This window comes from Leucoraja erinacea, chromosome 17 (assembly GCF_028641065.1).
Source record: "Leucoraja erinacea ecotype New England chromosome 17, Leri_hhj_1, whole genome shotgun sequence".
Lineage (NCBI taxonomy): Eukaryota > Metazoa > Chordata > Chondrichthyes > Rajiformes > Rajidae > Leucoraja > Leucoraja erinaceus.
In genome coordinates, this window is record NC_073393.1 from 10,924,214 (window position 1) to 10,951,042 (window position 26,829).

At 44.7% G+C, this 26,829-nt stretch overlaps 1 protein-coding gene across 1 annotated transcript; it reads left to right on the plus strand.

The window, feature by feature from the left end:
• Nucleotides 1–25,751, plus strand: nrn1la (neuritin 1-like a). The gene is made up of 3 exons (XM_055648491.1): nucleotides 1–263; nucleotides 17,775–17,925; nucleotides 20,925–25,751. Exons 1-3 carry the CDS (start codon nucleotides 209–211, stop codon nucleotides 21,202–21,204), a joined length of 486 nt encoding a protein of 161 aa, XP_055504466.1. The 5' UTR covers nucleotides 1–208; the 3' UTR covers nucleotides 21,205–25,751.
• Nucleotides 25,752–26,829: the final 1,078 nt, after the last annotated feature.

A 26,829-nucleotide genomic window follows, 5' to 3' on the forward strand; every position in this document is an offset into this window, starting at 1 on the left:
GGAAATGATTTTTTTTTAATCCTCCTGCAAAACGATATTATGCGAAAGCTTCTCTTCCGCGCAGAATTAAGTCGCAGCCTGCTGTCAGGGGGGCGTGGTTTCTGCCTGATCCCCTCCATCTAATCCCAACTCCTCGCAGCCTTCTGGGTTCATGCTTTAAACGTGGCATTTGGCTTCCAACAAGTTAGCTCTGACATTGACTCCCGCCATGGGTCGCCGCTCGGGATCCCTGTACATTTGCCTATCAATGTTTTTTCAGCTGGGTAAGTAACTCAAGCCAAGCTCTCTGTAGAAGGTGGTAATTGTGATCATCTCTGGCGGGACTTCTGAAGAGCGCCGCTAGCAAAAATATTATGAATTGACATGAGCTTTTTTTAAAATTGCTGTTGTTGTTGAGCCTGCAGCCGGTGAAGGCAGGATCGACGATTACCTGGTTTGAGATTTGCATTCTCTTGTAAGTAATAGTCCGATTCACGGAAGCGAAAACGCTGTGCTTGTTTTGCGCATGAGATACACTAGCCGGGATCAAAAAGCTTCCCCCCCCCAGAGTGGAAATATCAAAGATTAGAGGGCATATACAGAGCTTTAAGGTGAGAGGAGAAAAGTTTAAAGGAAATGTGTGGGGAAGTTTGTTTTTGTACAAAGTGCCTGATACAACAGAGGCTTTTAGATAGGCACGTGGGCATGCAGGGAATAGAGGGATATGGATCATGTTCAGTCAGAGATTAGTTCGACATAGACCATGTGGGCCGAAGGGCCTGATACTCTGCTGTACTGTTGTATGTTTTATGTTGACGAGATGATCACTTCTCTCGCTGGTCCCAGGGTCCTTGTTTGGACTATTCAGGCTGGGTTCCTCTGTGGATTTGTTCTGCATTTGAAACACCTGTTTCATCACATTCACTGACGTCTGTAAAGGTTCGTGGTATCTAGACTTCATGAGAAAGAGCTCAGGCTGCGGACACGTTCGTTACGCACAGTGTGATTCATTTCCCGGTCGGGACCACGCGGAATGAAACAAAAGCTTTCACGTGTAGCGCTGTATCCAGCGGCGATGCCGGCATCTGAAACTTTAACGCGGTTTATTGTTGTTGCTCTTTCTCTTTCCACTAATTAGAATAAGTAAGATGCAGAGAGGACTAAATGGCCTGTCCCACTTGGGCGACCTAATCCGCGAGTCCAGAAGAGTGCCTTCGACCTTCAAGCTCGAGGGCACTTGCCTGGAAAGCCTCGAGCTGGATCTACCGAACCGCGAGCTACATCTACCGACCGCACACACACACACACATATAGCGAAGGTGGGGGGCCGGGGACAGCGGAGTAGCGCTGGCTGAGCGGTGAAGAGGAAGGTAAACGGCTGCCACAGAGTACGGCAGTCCTTTAGAGAGAGGGGGAGGGGGAAGAGAAGGGAGACAGAAGGGGAGATAAGGGGATGAGAAGGGGATGAGAAGGGGAGATAAGGGGGTGGGGGGGGGAGAAAGAGTGGAGACACTTTTAAGAAGTTTAATAAAGTTAGCGGGCATTTTAGGTCTTCCTAGGTCGTGAAACTCCAATGAGCCATTCTAAATGCCCGGTCAGCGAAGGAGATTGCCTACGGCTGCCCTCGACTGCCTGTAAGTAAATCGCGACCCCACTCCACTGCCCTACGAGTGAAAAAGACCCATGCCGATCAAATTTTACTCCCGGAAAACTTTTCAATATGCTGAAAACATTTCCGCGACCTAGGTGAGGCCGCGAGTAGGGGGGAACCTCCCTCAAGCCTGAAGGAGAGACCTGGCCAGGAAATAAATTGCGCTGTGCGTTCCAAATGTGCCCAGAGTCTGGAGTTGGCGCATCATTGGTGCCCGCTTCCCCTGGTCCATGGGTGACCCACAGGATGTCTCCATGATGCTGAACTCCAGTGCACTCGACCAGACCAAACAGCGTGGAGTAAAGACACCAGGAACTGCAGGTACTGGAATACCGAGCAAAATACAAACTGCTGGAGGGACTCAGCGGGTCAGGCAGCATCTGGAGAGGGAATGGAGTCGAGAGCAGAAACGTCGCCTGCCCATTCCCAACCCAGATGCTGCCTGACCCGCTGCATTCCTCCAGAACTTTGTGCTTTGTTGGTGGAGTAAACCTATAGTCATAGAGTATAGAGCACGGAAACTGGCCCTTCGGCCCAACCTGTCCATTCCGACCAAGATGCCCCATCTACATTATTCACACCAGCCCACGTTTGGCCCATATTCCTCTAAACCTTTCCTATCCATGTACCTGTCCAAGTGCCTCAACTAGCTCCTCAGGCAGCTCGTTCCATATGCCCACCAGCCTCAATCGCTGAGCAGATTCATATACAGGGCATAGTTGGCAATGCTTTTCTGCATTTACTGTTACTCTATTCCAGTTACATTGCCCTCTGTCGTGTATTGATCAGTTTGTTCAGCAGTTTGGCATTTGCAATTTAGTGGGAGTTCTCTCAGACCTTTCCACACATATAGTTACATCCAATCCTTATCAAACTCCTGCACTGCATAAAGTCATAGTCGTACAGCGTGGAAACAGGCCCTTCAGCCCAACTTCCCCATGCTGACCAACATGTCCCATCCACACTAGTCCACCTGCCTGCATTTGGCCCATCTCTCTCTAAACCTTTCCCATCTATGTACCTGTCAAAATGTTTCTAAAAAGTTGTGATAATATCTGTGCTTTCCCACTTTAACTTTTGCCCAGAATACGAGAAGCAATAACATTAAAACTGTTTGAAATAGAGACCCTGCCTGACCCACTGAGTTACTCCATCACTTTGTGTTTTACTCAAGATTCCAGCATCCGTTTTTCCTTGAGTCTACATTACAGCTAATGTTTGCCAAGACCTATGACCTGTGGTAACCACTCAGCCAGTGACATGCCTGGCTGCAGGGAATCCTTCTGTTAATGTATTATTTTTCTTACTTATATGAAGCATGTGCAACTCTATTAAAAAAAAAAAAAAATCCATGTATACATGATGCTGGGACCACCATTTTGTGGGTATCAGAACTGTGAAATGGTATATCAAATTTCCCCATTCAGTTTTGCTATGTCAATCGTCATAGTGTGTTGAGGACTCTGACCACTAGTCAGAATTTTCCTCCCCCCCCCCCCCCCCCCCCCCCCCCCCCCCCCCCCCCCCCCCCCCCCCCCCCCCCCCCCCCCCCCCCCCACCCCCCCCCCCCCCCCCCCCCCACCCCCATTCCACCAAATAAACCGTACACCACTTTGATCAAAATTGAAAGATTCAGCATGGAAACAGACCCTGTGGCCCACTGAGTCCACGCCGACCATCAATCACCCATTCCCGCTATTCCTATGTTATCCCACTTTCTCATCCATTCGCTACACACTAATGGCAATGTACAGAGGACAATTAACCTACAAACTTGCACGTCTTTGGGATGTGGGAGGAAACCAGAGCCCCTGGAGAAAACCCACATGGTCACGGCGAGAATATGCAAACTCCACACAGACAGCACCAGAGATCAGGATTGGACCGGGGACTCTAGTTCTGTGAGGCAGCATGTCCATCAGCTTAACCACTGTGCTGTTTTCTTTAGATGTTACTTTAGACTTTAGAGAAACAGGGTGGATACAGACCTTTCGGTCCACCGAGTCTGCACCGACCATTGATCACCCCACACACTAGAACTATACTACACACAAGGAACAATTTACAATTGACAGAAGCCAATTAACCTGCAAACCTACACGTCTTTGGAATGTGGGAGGAAATTGGAGCACCGGCAGAAAACTCGCGCGGTCACAGGGAGAATGTCAACTTTCTGTACAGACAGCACCCGTTGTCAGGTTTGCACCCGGGTCTCCGACATTGTAAAGCAACAACTCTACCGTTGTGCCACTGTGCTGCTCTAAGGCTAACTTCTTGTCGACTAATCTCAACTATACATGGTGGATATATTCATCAGGCCCAGAATATCATTTATCTATAATAAATATTTGCCATTGCTTCACTATCTCCAATCGGTTTTATGATTACATTTGATGGGAACAGAAAAGGATGCTGTTCGTATTTCACAGAAATTTAAAAATATTGCTGGAGAAAATGAAGCAAACAGTTCAATGTTACACACAAAGAACTGGAATAACTCAGCAAGTCGGTGTTTTGACCCGCTGAGTTACTCCAGCTTTTTGTGTCTATTTTCGGTGTAAACCAGCATGTGTAGTTCCTTCTTACACAGTTCAAAGTTATTAACTGGTTCCATCACAGTGACTTGTGTTGGAAAATCACAAAGGGGAAAATAAATGGCTGCTTGAGAAGGCCGAAGTTGTCATGACAGTTTTAACCGGCAAAATGGTCCAAGTACAACCTGCCCGGGACCTTCTGCTATACTGGAGTCGGCTTAAGAAAACAAAAATCATGTTTAATTTTTGAAACATCCATGGTTTGGTGATGGTTGATGAACTGGATGGTCTGGAATAACAAGTGCAAGTTGGCATGTTTGAAAGGTTGTTATTTAATATAAATTTGATTTCATCAACATGGTGAACATAAAGGATCCCTGCCCTAACTGAATTCATTGAAAAACGTGTCTCATCCTCATTCCATCCTTAATGTCAAGTACAATGATAACAAAAGACTTCAACTGTGCATCATATCTGAGAATCGATAAGATGCCAGACTCCTCAGCATTGCTTTCAAGAAAAATGTGAGTGCTACATTGGCATTTAAAGAACTAGATCTATAGCTGTATGATGGACAATACGTTTTTGTTATAGGATTTCACATTCATCTTTAAACTGTCCATTGATCTTGATTTCACCTCCATTTTCGACCTCTACTCTATTACGGGCTGCAAATTTGCTACTGTTACCCTCTCATATTGATCGTTTAGTTTGAATCTACAGCTTTGTTCCTCATTAGAAATAAATGCAGAAGGATGTTGTAGCACACACACGCCAAGTTTCATCACAATGCGAGTTCACATCTTTAACTTCAATGGGCAGCTGCATGGTTTCTTTAGTAAATGCTCCTTCTTCCACAGAATGATTAAACTTGGGATCTTAGAGATTCTTCATCACCTCAAATTAGCCCCAAGTGACAATTCCACATCGCTGTCATTTCTGTTCTCCGCTTCTGTTGTCCCGTGTGTGCTGTCTATTAGATGAACCATAAACTGGTCCAACTAATCCCTGGGAGGACTGCTCATCGGTTTTAGAAAATTTGCACTCTCGCATTTAACCTAGTCTATCTCCCCAGCCACTTCAGGTCGATTGCAATCTCAGCGGCCTGTTTGATACGAGGTGTAAATGACAAGCACCATCCTCCACCGCCCCCTCCATCATAGAGATCGGTTTCTTACGTCCCAGAGCATTAACCACCTCAGTCCCTCACAAACGCAAAATGCTGGAGTAACTCAGCAAGTCAGGCAGCATCTCCGTTGAAAAAGAATGGGTGACATTTCGGGTCAAGACCCTTCTTCAGACTGAGAGCCGGGGGCAAGGGGAACGAGAGATATAGACAGTACTTAGGAAAAATGAATGAAAGATATGTAAAAATAAATGATAATCAAGGAAATGTGGGGCACACAATAGGTCATTGTTGGCTGTGGGCTAAGTGATAATGAGTATACAGGCAGAGGAACTCAACAGGAAAACAGAAATCTAGTGCGATGACTAGGGTGGGGGAGGATGCAAGGGTTCCTTGAAGTTAGAAAAATCAATAATCATACTGCTAGAGGCAGTTACACCAACGATCTCATGTGGATCAGCACTTCCTATCGCTTTTTGTTTCTATGTTCCCCTGTTGCCTTTATTTTACCTCGCATCAAGCTCATCCTACTATAGGGGTACTATAACCCCAGTCCGTTTGGAGTCATAGTGTTATACAGCACAGAAACAGGACTTTCTGCCCAATTTGTCCTAGCCGACCAAAATGCTCCATCCACGCTCGTCCCACCTGCCTGCATTTGGCCAAAATTCCTCTAAACTTTTCCTATCCATGTACCTGTCCAAATGTCTATTAAATGTTGTTATAGTGCCTGCCACAACTACCTCCTCTGGCATCCCTTTCCATATACCCACCACCCTCTGCGCCCCTCAGCTTCCTATTAAATCTTTCCCCCCTCAACTTAAACCTATGTCCTCCTTCTTGATTCCCCTACTCTGGGTAAAAATTCCAGAGTGATGTTAATAAATCCTACCTTCAACATTGTAGATTCAAAATTATCATCCCTGTGCTTAAATTGCTCATGGTTTCCCTCCTCTTTGTCTCTAACCCAAACCAAAAACACCCGCCCAGACCATTGGTTCACTGTTGACCTCAGTGCCCTAAAATTGGGCACCAGATTTCCAGTCTCTAAACCTCATTTCACTCTGCAAACTCTCAGCATCAATTCCTCTTCTTCTCAAACTCTCCTTAAAATATACATCTTTCATGGGGATTTTCATTACTTCATCTAAGATCTTTTAATTTGGGTCAGCATCTATTTATACTTGTATCTCCAGGAATTACCTTGGGATATGTTTTATGCATAAAGAGCACTAGGCAACTGCATTGATGTTTGTTGCTGTTACCTCTCACTGGAACTTTGTTGGTTTGCATAATGTGCAAGACATTTGCTCCCCCATCCCTTTCAAATACAGGTCCTAACTCCACAGGAGACCATCAACATCAAGGGTACTCAGTCCTTTCCCAGTGAATGTCCTGGCCCATTAAGCAGCTTGAAAAGTCCCCAAAGTAGACCTTTATTTTTCCATTGCAACATACTTGGAGCAGCGCAGAAATCTGCCGTTTAGCCCAAAATGCCCATGTCAAACATGATGCCGTTAAACTAACCTCCTTTGCCTACATGTGATCCATAATTCCTCCATTCTCTGCATATTCATGTGCCTGTCTAAAATCATCTTAAATCCCACTATTGTACCTGCTACCACCACCACATCTGACAATGCGTTCCAAGCACATACCACTCTCTGTGTAAAAAAAAACTTGCTTCGCACATCCCCTTTAAATTTTGCCCCCCATATCTTAATGCTATGCCCTATTGTCTTTAAAATTCCCACCCCAGGGGAAAGATTCTGACTGTCTACTCTATCTATGCCTCTGGGGTGGAAGATTGCAACCTTCACGTGGTCCGCCCTGTTTCGACTAATGGAATTAACTCGACGTGCACAAACGGAAGATCAAATAGAACAAGTTGTCCAACAACTTTAGGCTGTGCACGCCACACGAAAGAAGAAGAAGATCTATGCCTCTCATAATTGTATAACTTCTATTAAGTCTCTCCTCAGCCTCCAACGATTCATAGAACACAATACAAGTTTGTCCAAACTCTCCTTATAGCTAAGACTCTTAAATCCAGGCAGTAATGTGATACATCTCTCTTGCACCTCTCCAAAGCCTCCACATCCTTCCTGCAACAGGGCGACCAGAACTGCACACAATACTCCAAATGTGGCTTAACCAGTTTTATTAAACTGCAGATAGACACAAAATGCTGGAGTAACTTAACGGGACAGGCAGCATCTCTGGAGATGGGCACAATCACCTCATAGAGTGTTAAATGTTTACAGTTTGGCTGAAATATGAAAAGAAGCTTAACTCCGGAAGCAAAAGATTACAGGTCTGGGACCCATAATAGAGCCAAGTAGATCTAAGGTGAGTTTCGAAGATTTAATTCCTGATATTTTCTCACGTTAAAGATCCCATCATGCATGCTCTGTGTTCCTCCCAGTTTCCTTGCCAGCATCCATCTCTCTAAAGAAGTGAATCTAGAAATGCAAGCTGGCAGTGCCTGTTTTTTTATTTAAGTTGTATGATTGAGTTGAAACCGAAAAACTAATCCCGAAATATGATAGACCCGAGGGTGGCATAGTGGCGCAGCGGTAGAGTTGCTGCCTTACAGCACCAGAGACCCGGGTTCGATCCTGACCACGGGTGCTATCTGTACAGAGTTTGTACTTTCTCCCCCATGACCAGTGTGAGTTTTCTCCAGGATCTCCGGTTTCTTCCCACACTCCAAAGACAATAGACAATAGGTGCAGGAGTAGGCCATTCGGCCCTTCGGCATGGTTGTAGGTGAATTGGCTTGGTATAATTATACATTGTCCCTAGTATGTGTAGGATAGTGTTAGTGTACAGGGATTGCTGGTTGGCGCAGACTCGGTGGGCCAAAGGGCCTGGTTCCATGCTCTGTCTCTAAACTAAACTAATCTGCGCATGGGCAGATGCCTGTAGGCCCATGTTGCGAGACTGCACTACAGGTGTCTGCACGCAAGAGTCACCTGGAGGCAACTGGTCTAGGAGCTGTGATGCCAGTCAACATGGGAAGCATGTTTGACCGCCGCTGGGGAAGCTGCATGGACGCTGGCTGAAGGAATGGCTCCGACGAAGGCGCAAAGTTCTGGTCGAGAGGAGGGAAACGATTCACACTTCCCTCGGACAGTGTTGACGAATCAGTCACTGGTGACCAACACGGGCCACATATTTCCATGATCAAGATAAGGCCACCTTGTTGCCCAATGGGACCGGACATTTGCCCGAATGTCCAAGAGTCAAGTGTTATTATCATATGTCCCGCACGGGACAATGAAATTCTTACTTGCTGCAGCACAACAGAATATGTGAATATGTCCAGCTACATATTGGCAAAGTCTCCAATCTGCTGCTTCTAGTTCAGGACATTAATTGAAGGCTGTAACTTGAAGAAGTAGATGCTGCTGATTTATGACCCCTGCTACATCAGAAGTTCACACTTGTCAGCCTGAAATTAATGCACAGAGAAGCTATGGGACATGTATTGTTTAAATGCACCATATCATGTGTTTAGCACAGACTATACCTAATTACAATCGAGCCTTCCACACCGAACAAAGACATGATAAAGAGAATAACGTTTAGTGTAAGGTAAAGTCCAGTAAAGTTCAATCAAAGGTAGTCCATGGGTCTCCAATGAGGTAGATAGTAGCTCAGGACTGCTCTCTAGTTGTTGGTAGGATGGTTCAGTTGCCTGATAACAGCTGGGAAGAAACTGTCCCTGAGTAGGTGTGCGTTTTCGCACTTCTATACCTTTTGCCCGATGTGAGAGGGGAGAAGACGGAGGGGCCGGGTGCGACTCGTCCTTGATTCTGCTGGTGGCCTTGCCCAGGCAGCGTGAGGTGTAAATAGAGTCAACGGAAGAAAGATTGGTTTGTGTGATGGTCTGGGCTACATCCACAATTCTCTGCAATTTCTTGCGGTCTTGGTTGGAATTGTTCCCAAACCAGGCTGTGACACATCCTGATCATTTTTAACCCAGGATTTAATCAACTTCTTTGAGTGACAGTTGAGAGGCATCATTGTGTGCAAATTAACTTATTTACGTCACACAGTGACTTCAATGCTTTCTGGTTTGGGATGTAACAAAACCAAAGAATTGTGACCTCTGCTTAGCTTGCTAAAAGCAAAAGAGAATGGGAACATGACTCATGACTGAAACAGCCCTGAATACATAATCAGATTTTCTAATCCAACGTATTACAAGCAAGACGATAAGCCTGACCAGCAACTAGCTTATGCCCGAGGCATCTGGCAGTCAGCTCTGGAATGACTGTCTTTGACATTGCACTTGTCAATCCTTAGACGCATTCAGTATTCCAGAGATAACCTGGAGTCTGTCTGAACAATCAAAGCCAAGAATAAAAACACAAGCAAAATTTGGGAGAGGTAATCAGAGCCTGCTTCCAAGCCCAATACAGGGATCAGAACGGATCCTGCATTAGACCTTCAGTTTCTCAGTGTAGTACTAATCAGAATTGATCACCACCTAGAGGGCAAACTCCTGTCCTCCTGCAATCTTTACAGAATCAAATTTCATGTTTGGTATAAATGCTACAGATGAAAATATGCACAATTGCATAAAACATGAATTATAAGTACACACTACAAATACTATGATGCCCCAGCAACAATTAAATGGACAATGGGACTAGTAAATAAAGCAATAAATGTTTGAGATAATAAACGAAAGGTACAGTTGATCATGTTTATTATATGAGGGCTCTTGCCTTAGAGTTAAGCTGACAGTATCAGCTCAAGCCACACAGCAAGGTCTTGAGCATCTAGGCTACTTGTTGGGTTGAGGGTGTCAGGGGTTATGGGGAGTAGGCAGGAGAATGGGGTTAGGAGGGAGAGATAGATCAGCCATGATTGATGGCGGAGTAGACTGGATGGGCTGAATGACCTAATTCTGCTCTGTTCACTTATGACCTTTTTCAGCAGTAATACTGACGGAGTGCTGCACTATACAAGACAGGTTTCCAATGTAAACAGAGCTCCTGCCTGACTTTAAGGTGAGAGGTGTAGGAAGGAACTGCAGATGCTGGTTTAAATTGAAGATAGACACAAAATGCTGGAGTAACTCAGCGGGACAGGCAGCATCTCTGGAGAGAAGGAATGGGTGACATTTCGCATTGAGACCCTTCAGACTGAAGGAGGATAGTGCTATTGTACGGGGTGATTGTTGGTCGGCGTGGACTCGGTGGGCCAAAGGGCCTGTTTTCCACGCTGTATCTGTAATGTCCAAAGTCTAATTGGTTTATCTTGGCATCATGTTTGGCACAGACATTGTGGGCCAAAGTGCCTGCTTATGTGCTACACTTGTACTTGTTCTATATTTAGTTTAGTTTAGTTTATAGATCCAGTGCGGAAACAGACCCATCGACCCACCTGGTCTGCCCCAACCAGCGATCCCCACACACTAACACTATCCTACAGACTTGGGACAATTTACAAGTTTACCAAGCCAATTAGCATACAAACCTGTATGTCTTTGGAGGAATTCTGAGCACCCGGAGAAAACCCACGCTTAAAAAATACCCAATGACTAGGCGTCGATAGTTGTCTGCTGTGCTGGTTGGGGCACTCAAATGTGAAGAGGGGATTTAAAATTAATTTATTCGGATATGCAAGGGATAATTGTCTCAAATGTCAAATTCTGATCCTCCTCAACTTCTGCACAGTGGCATGTAATATGTGTTCAAATCTCTTTCATGATTTAAAATTCATTGGCATGTAATAGGCAGAGGAGATTGCACCAGGAGGAGGATGGATTTGGCCAAAGAGGACATTGACTGCAGGAATAAGGCACTGTGGTGCACAGAGTGCTGGAGAGACAGGTGGCTAGCTGCGGCTGTTCCCCATGTGGGCAGGGCTGGGTACAGGTGTCAGGGGTGTCGGGGAGAAGGCAGGCGAATGGGGTTGAGAGGGAAAGATAGATCAGTCATTATTGAATGGCAGAGTAGACGATGGGCTGAGTGGCCTAATTCTGCTCCGACAACTTATGAACTTGGACTAAATGGTTGACGATGAGAGAGCCTGGAATGTATCACTGGAATTAATGATCAAGCGCATCAAACTGGTCGGCATAACAAATACTTTCCTTTGTAAGTCCTCCCATAGTGTTGAAAATAGGGCAGCATGATAGAACTGTTGCTTCCTGGTGCCAGAGACCTGGGTTTGATCCTGACCTTGGGCGTTGTCTGTGTGGAGTTTGCACGTTCAGTCTGTGTGGAGTTTGCATGTTCAGTCTGTGTGGAGTTTGCATGTGCTGTCTGTGTGGAGTTTGCATGTGCTGTCTGTGTGGAGGTTGCATGTTCTTCCCGTGACAGCGTTTTGAATTTCCTCTGGGTGCTCCGGTTTCCTCCCACATCCCAAAGACTTGAGGGTTTGTAGGTTAATTGGCCTCTCTAAAATTGCCCTTAATGTGTATGGAACGGAAGAGAAAGTGGGATAACATAGAACTAGTGTGAACGGGTGATCGATGGTCAGCATAAACTCAGTGGAGCGAAGGGCTTGTTTCCATGCTCTATCTCTAAACTAAACTAAAATCAAAGCCCTTGAGGAAGCCCAGGATGAAGGGTCCCAACCTGAAACGTCATGTACGATCTTCTCTAGAGATGCTGCCTGACCCACTGAGTTATTCCAGTGTCTTTTTTGTTAAACCAGCATCTGCAGCTCCTTGTATGAACGTTATTGAGTATACAAGCTCACGTTGATTGATTGCAACCTAATTTCTAGTGGGCATCTCTCTGATTAAATTTATTGACGTGAGCGGAACTGATTATTTTGGCATGAGATCAGGAACACGATAAATTAAGTTAAATCTAAATTTAAGTAACTGATTGAGATCATGCGGCTGAGACCTGGGCTCGTTCTGTCCACATGGGGTCCCATTAATAGTTCATTGTCACGAACAGAAATTTCCATGAAGCCAATCTTAAAGAAATAATGTTGAAGAGACTGGTAGTGTTCATTGCAAATAAATTGCTTGTTACTCTCTGTAATTGCCTATCAGTGCCACAACCTCGCCACATGAAGCAAGTGTTCCCATTTCACAAATATATTATTATACAAGTATCTAGATCATATTGCCTGAAACTTAAAATATAAAACAGCTCAAGTCAAGTGTGTATGCTAAAAAATAATCAGTCATTTGTCCACTTTCACTGGGAAATCTCACCTGCAGAGGTCAGAATTAATGAAATATTTCTGTCATTTACTCAAGATTATGTTGTTAATATTCTGATGGCATGCTAGTCCCCAACAATCATTGGGAACAAGGATAAAATACACTTATTTCAATAAATCTTTCCCTCACACACAAAACGGATTATTAAATGTACGATTGAGTGTGTGGTGAAAAGCACTTTTCCTAATTGCCTTTGTTCACCAGGGACTCATTTGTGTAATTAGGGAATTGAAGTAAACAGCAGTCATTGCACGCAATGTTCAGCCCTTCTGTCCCTCCTTCAATAACAATGCAACTGGAAAATCGGAACTAACCAATATGCCATTATATTATTTCTGTCCTTTGGAGTATCATAAAATAGTTAACATGGGAATTATCTGCAAAAGCAGGTTAATAGAGATTACAACAGATGGACATTTTTGATTTTTTTTGAGGAAGTAAGCAAGAAGGTTGATGAGGGCAGGAATGTAGACGTAAGGGCTTGTCCCACTAGTGCGTCATTTGCACGTCACGCAGGTGATGAGCGAAGATTTTGTGAATCCCAAAATCCTGGAGAGCCGTGTGCGATTGCGCGACACTACCTACGTCACCACGCCTCACCACGCGCCATGCACGCATAATGCACGCCATGTGCGCATCACGTGTGCGTCACGACGTGCGCGTTGTGCATCATGACGCATAAATGATGTCGCATAAATGACGCTCAAATGACGCCCAAGAGGGACAGGCCGTTCTGTCTATATGGACTTCAGAAAGGCTTTTGATAAGGCTGCACATCGTAGGCTGCTCTGGAAGGTTAGATCTCATGGGATTCAGGGTGAGTTAGCTAACGGGATACAGAATCGGCTTTGTGGTGGGAAGCAAAGTTTAGTTTAGTTTAGTTCAAAGATCTTATAGCGGATCTTATATTCGCTATAAGATCTTTGGTTTAGATATACAAGGTGGGAACAGGCCCTTCAGCCCCCCGAGTCCGCGCCGACCAGCGATCCCCACACACTTACACTATCTTACACACACTAGGGACAATTTACAATTTTACCAAAACCAATTAACCTGCAAACCTGTGTGCCTTTGGAGTGTGGGAGGAAACCAGAGCACACGGAGAAAATCCAAGCAGGTCATGGGGAGAACATACAAACTCCATACAGACAGCATCCACAGTCAGGATCAAAACCGGGTCTCTAGCGCTGTAAGGCAGCAACTCTACGCTGCCGTGCTGCCACTAGTTGTACCCTTGAGTGATAACTATATGTAATAACTGCAGAAAACTAAGAGCTTGCCAATAATTAATGAACCCAGCTCCTGCATTGGGTCTGGAATGGCTTCAAGGGAAGGGAAATGATTGTCCTGCTGGGTCAACAAGTAATCGGTCTGTGGGGGATTGTGCTCGGGGGGCACAGGTCAGGACAGTCTCAGGCGATGCTCGCGTGTGTTCATCCAGCAGATGTGCTGAGCTATGCTATAGGAAGGAACTAGAGATGCTGGTCTAAACCAAAGATAGACACAAAATGCTCGAGTAACCCAGCGAGAAAGGCAGCATCTCTGGAGAGAAATAATGGGTGACATTTTGGGTTGGAACCCTTCCCTCTAGTCAGAAGAAGGGTCTTGACCTGAAACATCCACCATTCCTCCTCTCCGGAGATCCTGCCTGTCCCACTGAGTTACTCAAGCATTTTGTGTCTGTCTGCACATTTATCTCAATGGACGATCGGGGAACACATTTCTGCTGGGATACCTGTCAGGAACCCATGTTAGAAAACGAAGGAAGGCAAGTGTCGGCCCGAAACGTCGTTTCTTCGCGACACAGCAATTTTGTGTACCTTCACTCTGAACTCTTTGGCGGTTAATGAGTTCAGTAGAGACTGCAGATGCTGGAATCTCGAGCCAAGAACTACCACCAGAGGAACTCAGCAGGTCAGGTGGCATCTGTGGAAGGAAATGAATTGTCGAAGGTTCCCAAGCTTAAATGCTCCCTGTCCATTCCTTCTACAGATGCTGCCTGACCCGTTAAGTTGCTCCAGCCCTGTGTTTTTGCACTCAGTTTAATAACGTGTTGATCAGGCCGATTGTGTTCATGCATGAGAGACATGTTGTGAGTTAGAATTAAAATAGCATGCCGATATGCTTGGTGAGTCTTAGGTTTTCCTGGAAACCAATAATTTGGGGTTGACAGAAAACTTTTAAACATTCAGCGGAAAGTTAAATCTACATTATTATCTCTGAGGATATTAGAAATAAGAGCTCGAGTAGGCTAAGCAGTCCCTTGAGTCTGATCTGCTGTTCAATAAGATCATGGATCTTCTGATCAATGGCACTACTGCACATCCCTGCCCATAACTCTCGACTCCCCTACACACCAGCAATTGAGCTATCTCCAGCTCGGTGAATCAGGCTCAATGGGTCTCTGAGACAGCCGATTCTGAAGACTCACGACTTTCTAAAAGAAGTAATTCTTCCTGACCCCCGTCCCAAAAGAACAGTCTCTTATTTGGAAACAAAGCTCCTTCACTCTCGGTTACACCATGAGGGGGAAACATTGTCTCAGCAACCACCTTGCCTGGCCTCCGCTGGTGCTTATGATCTCTCCCATTCTTTCAAACACCAACGTGCACACACTTCATCCCAACTAGTAAACCTTCTCTGCAATGTGTCCACTGCAAATGGACTTATAAGGTGCTGGAAAGACCACATTTGCAGTATTGTGAGCAGTTTTGGGCCCCATATCGGCGGCAGGATGCGTTGACATTGGAGCGGGTCCAGAGAGGTTTATGAGAATGATCCCAGGGATGACTGGGCTGACATATGATGAGTGTTTGATGCCACTAGGCCTGTACTCGCTAGAGTTTAGAAGGATGAGGGGAGACCTCATTGAAACTTACAGAATAATGAAAGGCCTGGATAGAGTGGATGTGGAGACGATGTTTCCGCCTGTGGGAGAGTCTAGGAAAGGAGGGCATAGCCTCAGAATGAAAGGAAATAGAGATGAGGAGGAATTTCTTTAGTCAGAGGGTGGTGAATCTGTGGAATTCATTGCCACAGACAGCTGTGGAGGTCAAGTCTATGGATATTTTGAAGGTGAAAATTGACAGATTCTTGATTGGTACGGGTGTCAGGTGTTATGGGGAGGAGGCAGGAGAAGGGGGTTGAGAGGGAAAGATAGATCAGCCATGATTGAATGGTGAAGTAGACCCGATCGGCTGAATGACTGCTTTTGCTCCGATGTTTTATGAACATGAAATAAATAAATAAATCAGGACTGCCCCATTCTTACTCTGCAATCACGCAGCAATAAGACCCCACACTATTTACTGTCCTAATTCCTTGCTCTACCCGTACACCAACTGGACGTTTCACACCTAGACCCTTCTTCAGACTTAAGAAGGGTCCCGACCCGAATCATCACCTATCCATTTTCTCCAGAGATGCTGCCTGACCCGCTGAGTTATGACATAAATTTGAGTTTTTGTACACGATAAACTGGTTTGGTTCGCTGTTTTGAAAGCAAATAACCCATTGACGTATGAGCAACTGAATAAATATTGATGCTCCCCTCTCAGTCAATATCACTTTGCAGCTTGTCTGATCTCACCTTGATGCTTGTTGCTTTTTGTACCAATGTGGAACTGCTCTAAAAACTCGCAGGATAGGGGAATTGTGTCCCTTGGCCAAGTGGAGGGGAACTGAGAACCAGAGGACATACAGTAGGTTTAAAGTCAGAAGGGAAAGATTTAATAGGAACCTGAGGGGTTACTTTTTCGCACAAACGGTGGTGGGTGTTTGCAATGAACACCCGGAGGAGGTAGTTGAGTCAAGTACTTTTGCAACCTTTAAGAAACATTTAGACAGGTTTGGAGGGATATGGGCCAAATGCGGGCTAGTGGGACATGTGTGGATGAGGCATATTGGTCAGTGTGTGGATGGAGAATGTTGGTCGGCGTGGCCCAAAGGGCCTGTTTCCACGCTGCCTGAATCTACGACTCTTTATGATAGATCCAGGCTTAGTTATTGTCTGTATTGAGATTGCTTCCACTAGATCCAATGGACACCAACATGTTCCTCTGCATTGGGACTGGCCAGTCTATCATTATCCATAGACCTCTCATGGCAACTCTGTGGTTACTGGGTAAGGAAATGGCCTGGGCTTCAAGGGCACAGTGGATTAACTTGCATTCTCACACTTGATGACCACTACAAAGAGTTTGCTTTTATATTAGTTTAGAGATACAGCGTGGAAACAGCTCCTTCAACCCAACTTGCCCACACCGATTAACATGCCCCAACTACACTAGTCCCACCTACTTGCTTTTAGTCCATATACCTCTAAAACTGTCCTATCCATGTACCTGTCTAAATGTTTCCATTGATCACCCATTCACATTAGTTCTATGTTATCCCACTTTCTCATCCACTCCCTACACACTAGGAACAATTTTACACAGGCCAATCAACCTACAAACCGACACCTGTTTGGGATGTGGGAGGAAACTGGAACCTACGCGATTACATGGAGAACGCGCAAGCCCCACATAGATAGCAGCCGAGGTTGGGATCAAACCCAGGTCTCTGGCACTGTGAGGCTATGAGACAGCAGCTCTACCAGCTGTGCCACTTGGATGTTCAAGGTATTTGAATGTCAATGAATAATGGTTATTTGGCCAAGATCCAAAGCATACCACCTCATCTGTGAAACACGATGGTGGGGATGTTATGGCGTGGGCACGTGTGGCTGTTGAAGGTACTGGCTCACTTATCTTCATTGATGATACAACTGCTGATGGTAGTAGCATAATGAATTCTGAAGTGTACAGACACATCCTATTTGCTCAAGTTCACATAAATGCCTCAAAACTCATTGGCCGGCAGTTCATTCTACAGCAAGACAAATTCCAAACATACTGCTAAAGCAGCAAAGGAGTTTTTCAAAGCTAAATAAAGGTAAATTCTTGAATGCCCAAGTCAATCACCCGATCTGAACCCAGTTGAGTATGCCTTTTACCACATGTGATTTTTTTCTATTACAAATCTCAAATTGTGGAGGACAGAGGTAAATAAATAAATGATGTGTCTTTGTCCCAAACATTACGGAGGGCACTGTAGCTAGAGTAGCTAAGCGGGTTAGATAGTATCTCTGGAGAAAAGGAATAGGTGACATTTTGCTTCGAGACCCTTCTTCAAACTGAAGAAGGGTCTCGATTCAAAACGTGGTAACCTGAAATTCTCACAATACCGACGTTTGTTGATTTTTCAGGCGTACATGCAATAAATTGTTTTTCTTATTATTTACAGTTCTTCTCTTCAATGAAGCTGGTGCCACTGGCACGGGGTGCAGCCACATATACAAAGGATTTGCCGAATGTTTGCTGAAACTGGGAGACAGTTTGGCCAAATCGATTGAAGGAGAAAGTGAGGAGGTGAAGGAATTGGACACAGTGTGCCGGTGAGTAGATAGGTTTGTACTTCCTTCTGACATTCTATCCCTCTGCATATCACACAATGTGGCTTTAACCAGTGAGCACCATGGCACTTTCTGCTTTATGATTGTGGAACGAAACCGAAGCACCCGGAGAAAACCCACGTAGTCACAGGGGAACGTGCAAACTCCATACAGACAGCACCCGTAGTCAGGATCGAACCTGTGTGTCTGGCGCTGTGAGGCGCAAATCTATGGAGGCACCACCGTGCCACCCACCAGTTCCATCTGCTAGCGTTTGGCCCATATCCCTCTAAACATTATATAATAAAGAGGAACTGCAGAGGCCGGTTAATACGAAAGATGGACACAAAATTCTGGTCAGGCAGCATTTCTGGAGAAAATGGATAGGTGACGTTTTGGATGTTTTCTGAACCTTCTTCAGATGTATCAACCTTTTCCATCCATAGCGTGACAAGTTTTACAGAGCAAATTACTGAGCTTCTTCACTCCGCATGGAAGAGGTGACAACATTCATACATTTTAATGTGTTTTGCCAAACATGAAAATTGCTACAATCTGACAGTAACAAGAATGTTGCTCTTGGATTGATAATTTCCAAGACAGTTCATATCACCAGCGAACTGCTTGTTGCTCGATTAGCAGGGCTATGATTTCCACTCCCACATCTCCCCCTCTCACTCCAATTGATTTCTGCTTCCCGGCTATGGATTTACTCTCCATTATTCTGAGGCTTAAATTACAAGACATTTCTCACTGGGTGCGGCTACTGACATCCAGTGAACTGTTGCCCTCTTGCTTCATAATTAATGTGCCAACCCAATTAGTTATCTGTCCAGACCACTAATTAAAGTTACTTTCAAAATACATTAATTTCCCACAAAGTATATAGTTTGCATTCCTCTAATTCGGACTTTAGCTTTATAATTTAATTCACTATCCAAGACCTATAATTCACAAAGTCTATAAAATAGTAAAGAAGGCTTATGGTATGCGTGCCTTCATAGGTTGGGGCATTGAGTATAAAAGTCAGGAATGCAGTTCTATAAGATTTTGGTTAGGCCGTATTTGGAGTATAGAATAGATTAGAATAATAGAATAGAATAGAATAACGTTTATTGTCATTTGAACCTAAGTTCAAACAAAATTACGTTTCTGCAGTCAAACCAACAAGAAAAAAAATCCAAGACACACAATGAACACAATTTACATAAACATCCATCACAGTGAATCTGCAAACACCTCCTCACTGTGATGGAAGGCAAAGTCTTGCCTCTCCCCTGATCTTTATTCTTCTCCCGATGTTAAACCCCCCCGGCAGGCGGTGGTAAGTCCCGCGGTCGCTAAGGCCGCACCGGACGATGAAAGGCCCTGCTCCCGGTCTTGATGCTGGAGCCCCCGGCGGGCGAACGATGGTAAGTCCCGCGGCCGTTAAAGCCACGCCGAGCGATGCAAGGCCCCGCTCCGGGTCATTTTCAACCCAGCAATAAGGGCGGGAGAAGTTGCCGTTGCGGGAGCTCTGAAAAGCGGTCTCCTACCAGGGACCCGAGAGCTCCGAATGTCACCATTATAAGAAGGATGTGGAAGCTACGGAGAGGTTTACCAGATTTCTCCTCAACTCCATTCTAAAAGTATGTCATCTTATTCTGAGGCTATGACCTCTGGTCCTAGACCCTCCCACTAGTGGAAAAAAAAGTAGGAACGTATAAAGGTATAAAGTAGGGAAAAAGGCACCTGATAATATTAATAAGGCCTATTGATCCCCGGATCATTTTTAATCGCTTAAGGAGGTTGGAGGGAGATTTTCTGCTGTTACCTTCGTCTGATTGAGGTACTTACATAGAAACATAGAAAATAGGTGCAGGAGTAGGCAATTCGGCCCTTCGGGCCTGCACTGCCATTCAATATGATCATGGCTGATCATTCAACTCAGTATCCCATACCTGCCTTCTCTCCATACCCCCTGATCCCTTTAGCCACAAGGGCCACATTCAACTCCCTCTTAAATATAGCCAATGAACTGGCCTCAACTACCTTCTGAGGCAGAGAATTCCACAGATTCACCACTCTCTGTTTGAAAATTAACTAATGATCACATGGTTGCAGGTGGGATCAGTTTTGCCGAAGCAATCATACGGGACATTTGGATGGGCCTATTCCTTTTCTCCAGAGATGATGCCTGACCCACTGAGTTACTCCAACATTTTGTGTCTATCTTCAGATCAGTGGTGTCATCCAATAGTGATACATTAGTTTAGTTTACAGCTACAGCATGGAAACAGGGCCTTCGACCCACCAAGTCCACGCCGACCACCGATCACCCGATCACACTAGTTCTATGTTATCCTGCTTTTACATCCACTCCGTACACACTAGGGGCAATTTTACAGAGGACTAATTAATCTAACAAACCCGTACATGTCTGGGATGTGAGAGGAAACCAGATCACCTGGAGGAAACCCATGTAGTCACAGGGAGAAGGTGCAACATTTTCTCATTGATGTTCCACGATGGTTAATGGATTAGAAGACAGTTGGGCGGCACGGTGGCGCAACAGTGGAATTGCTACCTTACAGCGACAGGGACCCAGGTTCGATCCTGACCACGGGTGCAGCCTGTATAAAGTTTGTACGTTCTCCCCGTACCACGTGGGTTTTCTCCAGGAGCTCCAGTTTCCTCCCACACTTCAAAGACATGCAGTTTTGTTGGTTAATTGGCTTCGGTAAAGATTGTAAATTGTCCCTAATTTGTAGGATAGTGCTAGTGTAGTGAGTGACTCGGTGGGCAGAAGGGACTGTTTCTGCGCTGTATTTCTAAAGTCTAATCGCCTAAAGCTCTTGGAGACTTGAGAAGGTGAGATTAGATTGCAAATACTTACTTTATCCTTCATTGCGCCCTGTATCTCTAAACTAAACTAAATTAAACCTCCCGATCTTATCTTGTGCTTTCACCTTCCACACTATATGAGCTGATCGAGTTAGTCTGTTCTGTGCTTCTACCTGCAGGTCCTGGGACAACTTTCATGCCTGCGCAGACTCTGTTCTGGAAGGTTGCCCAGAAGATGCAGCTTCCATCTGGGAGTCGCTGAGGAAGGAGTCCAGGAAGCTGCAGTTCCAGGGCAACTTGCACGAGCTGTGCAGTTCGAGGGTCAGACCGTCGGGAACCATGGAAAGCTCAGACGGCAGTGAATCGAACAGAGAGAGTCTGAGGGGCTCCGCTGTTGCCCTGTGGTGTGGACTTACAAGCCCTGTCCTGTCCATTGCTGTCATGGTGGCCAACTTGTAGCAAAGTCATCCAGGCAGGATCTCCAGGTCAGATCCCTTCACCTGAGAGACAAGGACCTGATGAGCCATGGACACAGATGCAAAGATTGGCCGATGTCTTTCGATGGTGCATCTCTCTGTGGAAACATTTCACATTGTGTTGGAACTACACTCATTTAGTTACATGTTTCATTCAAAGGCAATTGGCTCAAACCTTTAGTTGATTAGATACACCAACATAAGAGTAGCTATTGGGCAAATGTGCAGCCCAGAGGGTCCCAGGTTCAATCCCAGCTTTGAATTGAATTAGCTCATCTCAGACAAGGGGTGTTGGAGGATCTCGAGATTGTTGCGTTAGGTTTGGAACCATTAGCCAAGGTACTCCTCATTGCCATCCAGTTGCTTGGGGGGTACGTCAGATTCCTGGTGTCACCCAATCTGAGAAGCTCAACTTTGGAAAGATTCTCGATAAGCATTTCAATAACTTTAATAAGTAAGGGAGTTGTGGGGTCAAGTCAGAAGAATGGGGTCGAGTGGGAATGAAAGATGAGCCATGATTAAATGGCGGAGTAGACTTGGTGGGCCGAATGGCCTATTTCTGCTCCTGAATTTCTCTTCATGAACTTATGAACTTTCAGTGCATTATGCTAAGGTGGGGTCAGGAGCAAAGATTGGCATGAAACCAAGGCGACGTCAAGATTATGATTTTCTCACCTAATCAATGGAAGTAATAGCAGTAAGAAGATTGCAGTTGTATTGGGAGTTGTATCAATTGGTCCACATGCAATCATATGGAGCGGCAAAAGAACTTGCCATTCATTCATGTTTTCTACCCTTGGTCTTTCTTGGCCATGCTCTCCACCTTCAGCCACAGTTGGAACCTTCCCTCGGGCACAAGATCATGATCTGGATTGAAATCTCAATGTGGAGGGGCAGAGAAAATAAATGGCCTCTCCCTGATCCTATGGTTTAGATTAATGCCGAGGATCTCAAGTCACTGCTTGAGTAGGAGAAGGAAGGTCTCCTGACATGATGGCCAATAACAGCCAGTGAGACCAGGAAACAAATCAATGATTATTGCAACTTATCATCTCCTTGATGGGCTCTGATCAAGGAATCACACCTCAAGCCAAAAAAACTCAAACGCTGGGCCGGCGCGGTGGCGCTCACGGAGATCGATCTTGACAATGGATGCTGTCTGTACGGAGCTTATACATTCTCCTTGTGACCACGTGGGCTATTTCTCCGGATGCTCCATTTCCCCCCCCACACTCCAAAGACGTGCATGCTTGTAGGTTAATTGGTTTTGGTGAAATTGTAAATTGTCCCGTGTGTGTGTAGGATAGTGTTAGTGCACAGGGTGATCACTGGTCGGCGCAGACTCGGTGGGCCAAAGGGCCTGATTCCGCGCTGGATCTCTAAAGTCTAAATGTCTAAAGCTCTTAGAGACTTGATACTGTAAGATTAGATTGCAATACTTACCTGATCCTATAGGTTATGTAGTGCCCTATAGGAATGTATTGGAAGATGCCAATCTCTATGTAAAAGAAAAAGTTAGCATTTTAATAATTAGATAGTCAGTGACATTTGGTGCATCAGGTGCACACTGTGGTATTCTGGACCTCATATAGACCATTGTTTGGTGCCTTCCTATAACTGGTATTGTAGTTGGTGCAGGGCAGAATGGGAGTGGCAGATGATAGGAGCTCAACTCTAACGATTGACCCTTAGATGTCTGTGGCTTCCAAGCAACTGGCTGAAACACAATGAGAGGCCTGGGAACAGGGTAGCAGTTTGTTGTTGATTATTCAGTAATAGAAAGAGGGGAGAATTGAATGCATAGTAAAAGTCATGGCTCTAGTGGGCCTTTCTCCCATTTAACATAGCCTGCTTTCCCAAACTGCAATTGAAAGAAGTTCACCCTGGGTTGCAGTATTTGAGCTGTACAAGCAAGGTATTTCTACCACAGTAATGTGAATCTGGCCGCTGGGATTATCCCAGAGTATTTATTGCTACCACTGTGGTAGCAAATGTGACTCACTGGAAATAATCAATTGTACAGCAAACAAAGCCAATGTACTCAGTGGCATTCTGTTTAAAGTGCAGAAGTAACAAACTGCGGCTATTTCTCCCCGGAATAGCAGGATCATTTCCCCAGTAAAATACAGTGAATGGATGGTGGCTACGCATGTATGATGTGCATAAAGTCAAATTTAGCCACTTCCATTAATGTGATCACCAAGTTGATTCACAAGGGTGTTACCTAATTATCTCCTTGTTGGCAGGCAGACAGGCAATGTTGTCTCCTTTACATTTCCAGCCTTTGTCACTTACTTCTACTATCTGCCAGTTCAACTTCATCCTCACCTGCATCTACCTATCACTTGCCAGGATAGACACAAAATGCTGGAGTAACTCAGCGGGTTAGGCAGCATCTCTGTGGGGAAAAAGTCCTTGTCTCCTGACCCGCTGAGTTACTCCAGCATTTTGTGCCTATCTTTGGTGTAAACCAGCTTATACGGTTCCTTGCTACACATTATCACTTGCTTGGCTTGTTCCAGGCTTCACCTCTCTTTTCTGGTTTTCTCTCTCCCCACTTCTACAATCAGTCTGAAGAAGGTTCCCGAACCAAAAATTAACCAGTCCAATCCTTCCAGAGATGCTTCCTGACCCACAAAGTTACTCCAGCACTTTATGTTTTGCCAATAAATGTAGCCTTTCTACCCATATCTATTTTATTAAACAATATTATAATTGTTATAGTAATATTGTTATTTAATTGTGTGTAGATTTGTTGACTTTTTTTAAACAGATAAGCTAGGAATTAATTTCCTCATGCATTGTTATTATGTGACAGTAAAATGACTATAATGGTCATATTGTTTCCCTAAGACACATCTCACATCAAGTGATGAGATGGTAACAGAGGGAGTGGAGGCATAATGAAAGGCCTAGACGTGAAAAGGATGTTTCTAGTATTGGGAGAGTCTAGAACCAGAGGGGACAGTCTCAGAATAAAAGGGCGCAATTCAGAATGGAGATGAGAAGGAATTTCTTCAACCTGCGGGTGGTGAATCTGTGGATTGCCAAAGACAGGTGAAGGCCAAGTCTGGATATTTTTAAAGCTGAGATTGATAGATTCCTGATTAGTAAGGGTGTCAAAGGTTACGGGGAGGAGCAGGATAATGGGTAGAGAGGGAAAAAATAGATCCGCCATGATCGAATGTCAGAGTAGACTTGATGGGCTGAATGGTCTAATTCTGCTCCGATGTCTTCCAAATTCCATGTCCATAATGTAATAGAAAATGTTTTTTCATGCATTCTCGGGATATGAAATGTTGACAGGGTATTATGAGTTGTGAAGGTGGTTGTGAACCTTCTTTATGGATTGCTGCAGTTAATGGAGTGAAAATGCTCAAGGTTTGTTAGATTAGGATATCATGACATTACTGCAAAAGGGAGAATGAGTATATATAGACCTTTCAATTTTTTTTTTTATTAATTAGCATATAGAAATATGAAGACAAAAATGATCTATAGAATAATTAGATATACAGAAATCTAACAATAGTAACTGATCGCATTTTTTATGGGAAAGTAAGTGTAAATTTAAAAAGTATTAGGGTGGCACAGTGGAGCTGTGATAGATTTGCTGCCTTACAGTGCCAGAGACCCGGGTTCGATCTTGACTATGGATGCTGTTTGGAGTTTGTACTTTCTCCTGGTGACCTGCGTGGGTTTTCACCGTGAGCTCTGCTTTCCTCCCACACTCCAAAGACGTACAGGTTTGTAGGTTAATTGGCTTGGTAAAATTGTAAATTGTCCCTCGTGTGTGTAGGATAGTGTTAATGTGCAGGGATCGCTGGTCGGCATGGACTCCGTGGACCAAAGGGACTTTTTCCACGCTGTATCTCTATACTAAACTAAACTAAAGTGGTAGAAAGTGTTGAAGGATTGTTTGGTCCTAAGTTTGACTCTGACCACTACCTCCTTCACAAGCTAAGGCAATGATGGGTAAACTGTTAGTGAGAACGTTTGTTTTTCTTAAACATATGGATATAAAACATGAGTATTTTGTGTGGCAGTCGAAGCAGAGATTGTATACCTTACACATGGTAATGTGTGATGTAAAAGTGTTTGTGCTTGGCACATGCATGGGTGAAGCTCTGATGCTGCCCACAAATGGACTCTATTGACCAGAAATAGGGCATGATCAATACTTTGGGGAAACCGGATGCAAGCTGCAAACAAATAATAATGTCTGGATTAATTTGGCTGTCCCGCTGAGTTACTCCAGCACTTTGTGTGTCTTTTTTTGTGAGCCAGCAACTGCAGTTCCTTGTTTCTAGACTGCTGGAGGAACTCAACGGGTTAGGCAGCATCTAACTGATCCAAATGGCATTTCCAACCACAGATGCTGCCTGACCCATTGAGTTCCTCCAGCATCTGCAGTATCTTGTGACTAGAATGATAAGTGCATTAGGTGTGCATGACCCCTATTCTAAGGCCAGTTCTATGGCCACCTCCTTGGTCTCATTGCGTAGGTAGGAGCTGATGATGCTGGCTTACCTTTGAGTCATTGAGTTTTACTCTGGTTACAACCCTATAAAGTTTGACTGCTTCACTGAATAAATTAGTTCAGGTAAGCGCGATGCTTTTAAGGGGAAACCAGCTAAATTTATGATGGCAAAAGGAATTGTAGGTGATGCTTATAGAGTTGGATGAGAGAGGGATATTTTGATGCTTATATGAATCATAAATGTTAGCATGTACCAGGTGGTGGAAGAGCTGCTGTAATTCCATGTAAAGTTGTTTTGAAAGTAACTAGCTAGTGGAGGTTTATTTAGACAGTTCTGGACTGCAGCACCAGCTTTGCGGTGTAAGGTTTATTTTCTACAGGGATTGGGCAATTTTGCCTCATCCCACATTAAATTAAATGTCTGACCTTTCGTTTGCTATATTTTGTAGAGCAGGTTTAAAATACTCAATGTTGGCCTTTTCTTCAGTACTGATTGTCATTGTCCAGTGATTATATCCATCTGTCTTGAACCTTTCCTTTCAAGCTCTATTGATTGCATTTAGTTTGACAAATTCCTGGTGTGGTCCTCCACCAAAACAGAGGTTTAACGTTTTGTTCTGCACATCATTATATTTACCCAATGGCTAATTGCCATTTCCAAACCAAATGTAGCCCAGCTGGCTGACTAAATTCTGGGTTGACTCTTCTGTAAGTCCAAGGGAGGGAGCGATGTATTGTCAAAGGTACCCTCTTCCAAGAGAGCTTGAACATAATGCAGTCTGCCTGCTTGGTTGACGTTGGTAAAAATAGAGGAGTGGACGAGTTTTATTTTAGAGATACAGCATGGAAACTGGCCCTTCGGCCTACCGAGTCCACACAGACCATTGATCAGCAGTACACTAGTTTCATGTCATCCTACTTTCGCATCCTACAAACTCAGGGGCAAATTACAGAAGCCAACTAACCTACAAACCTGCATGTCTTTGAGATGTAGGAGGAATCCGGGGCACCCGGAGGAAACCCACGGGGTAACGGGAAAAATGTGCAAACTCCGCACAGGCAGCATGCGAGCCCAGGATCGAACCAGTGTTTCTGGAGCTGTGAGGCAGCAGCTCTACCGCTGCACCA

Coding starts and splice junctions, on each gene's coding strand:
- nrn1la (XM_055648491.1), top strand. CDS start 209: ATGGGTCGCCGCTCGGGATCCCTGTACATTTGCCTATCAATGTTTTTT. Junction 264..17,774: donor ATCAATGTTTTTTCAGCTGG/GTAAGTAACTCA, acceptor TATTATTTACAG/TTCTTCTCTTCAATGAAGCT. Junction 17,926..20,924: donor GAATTGGACACAGTGTGCCG/GTGAGTAGATAG, acceptor TTCTACCTGCAG/GTCCTGGGACAACTTTCATG.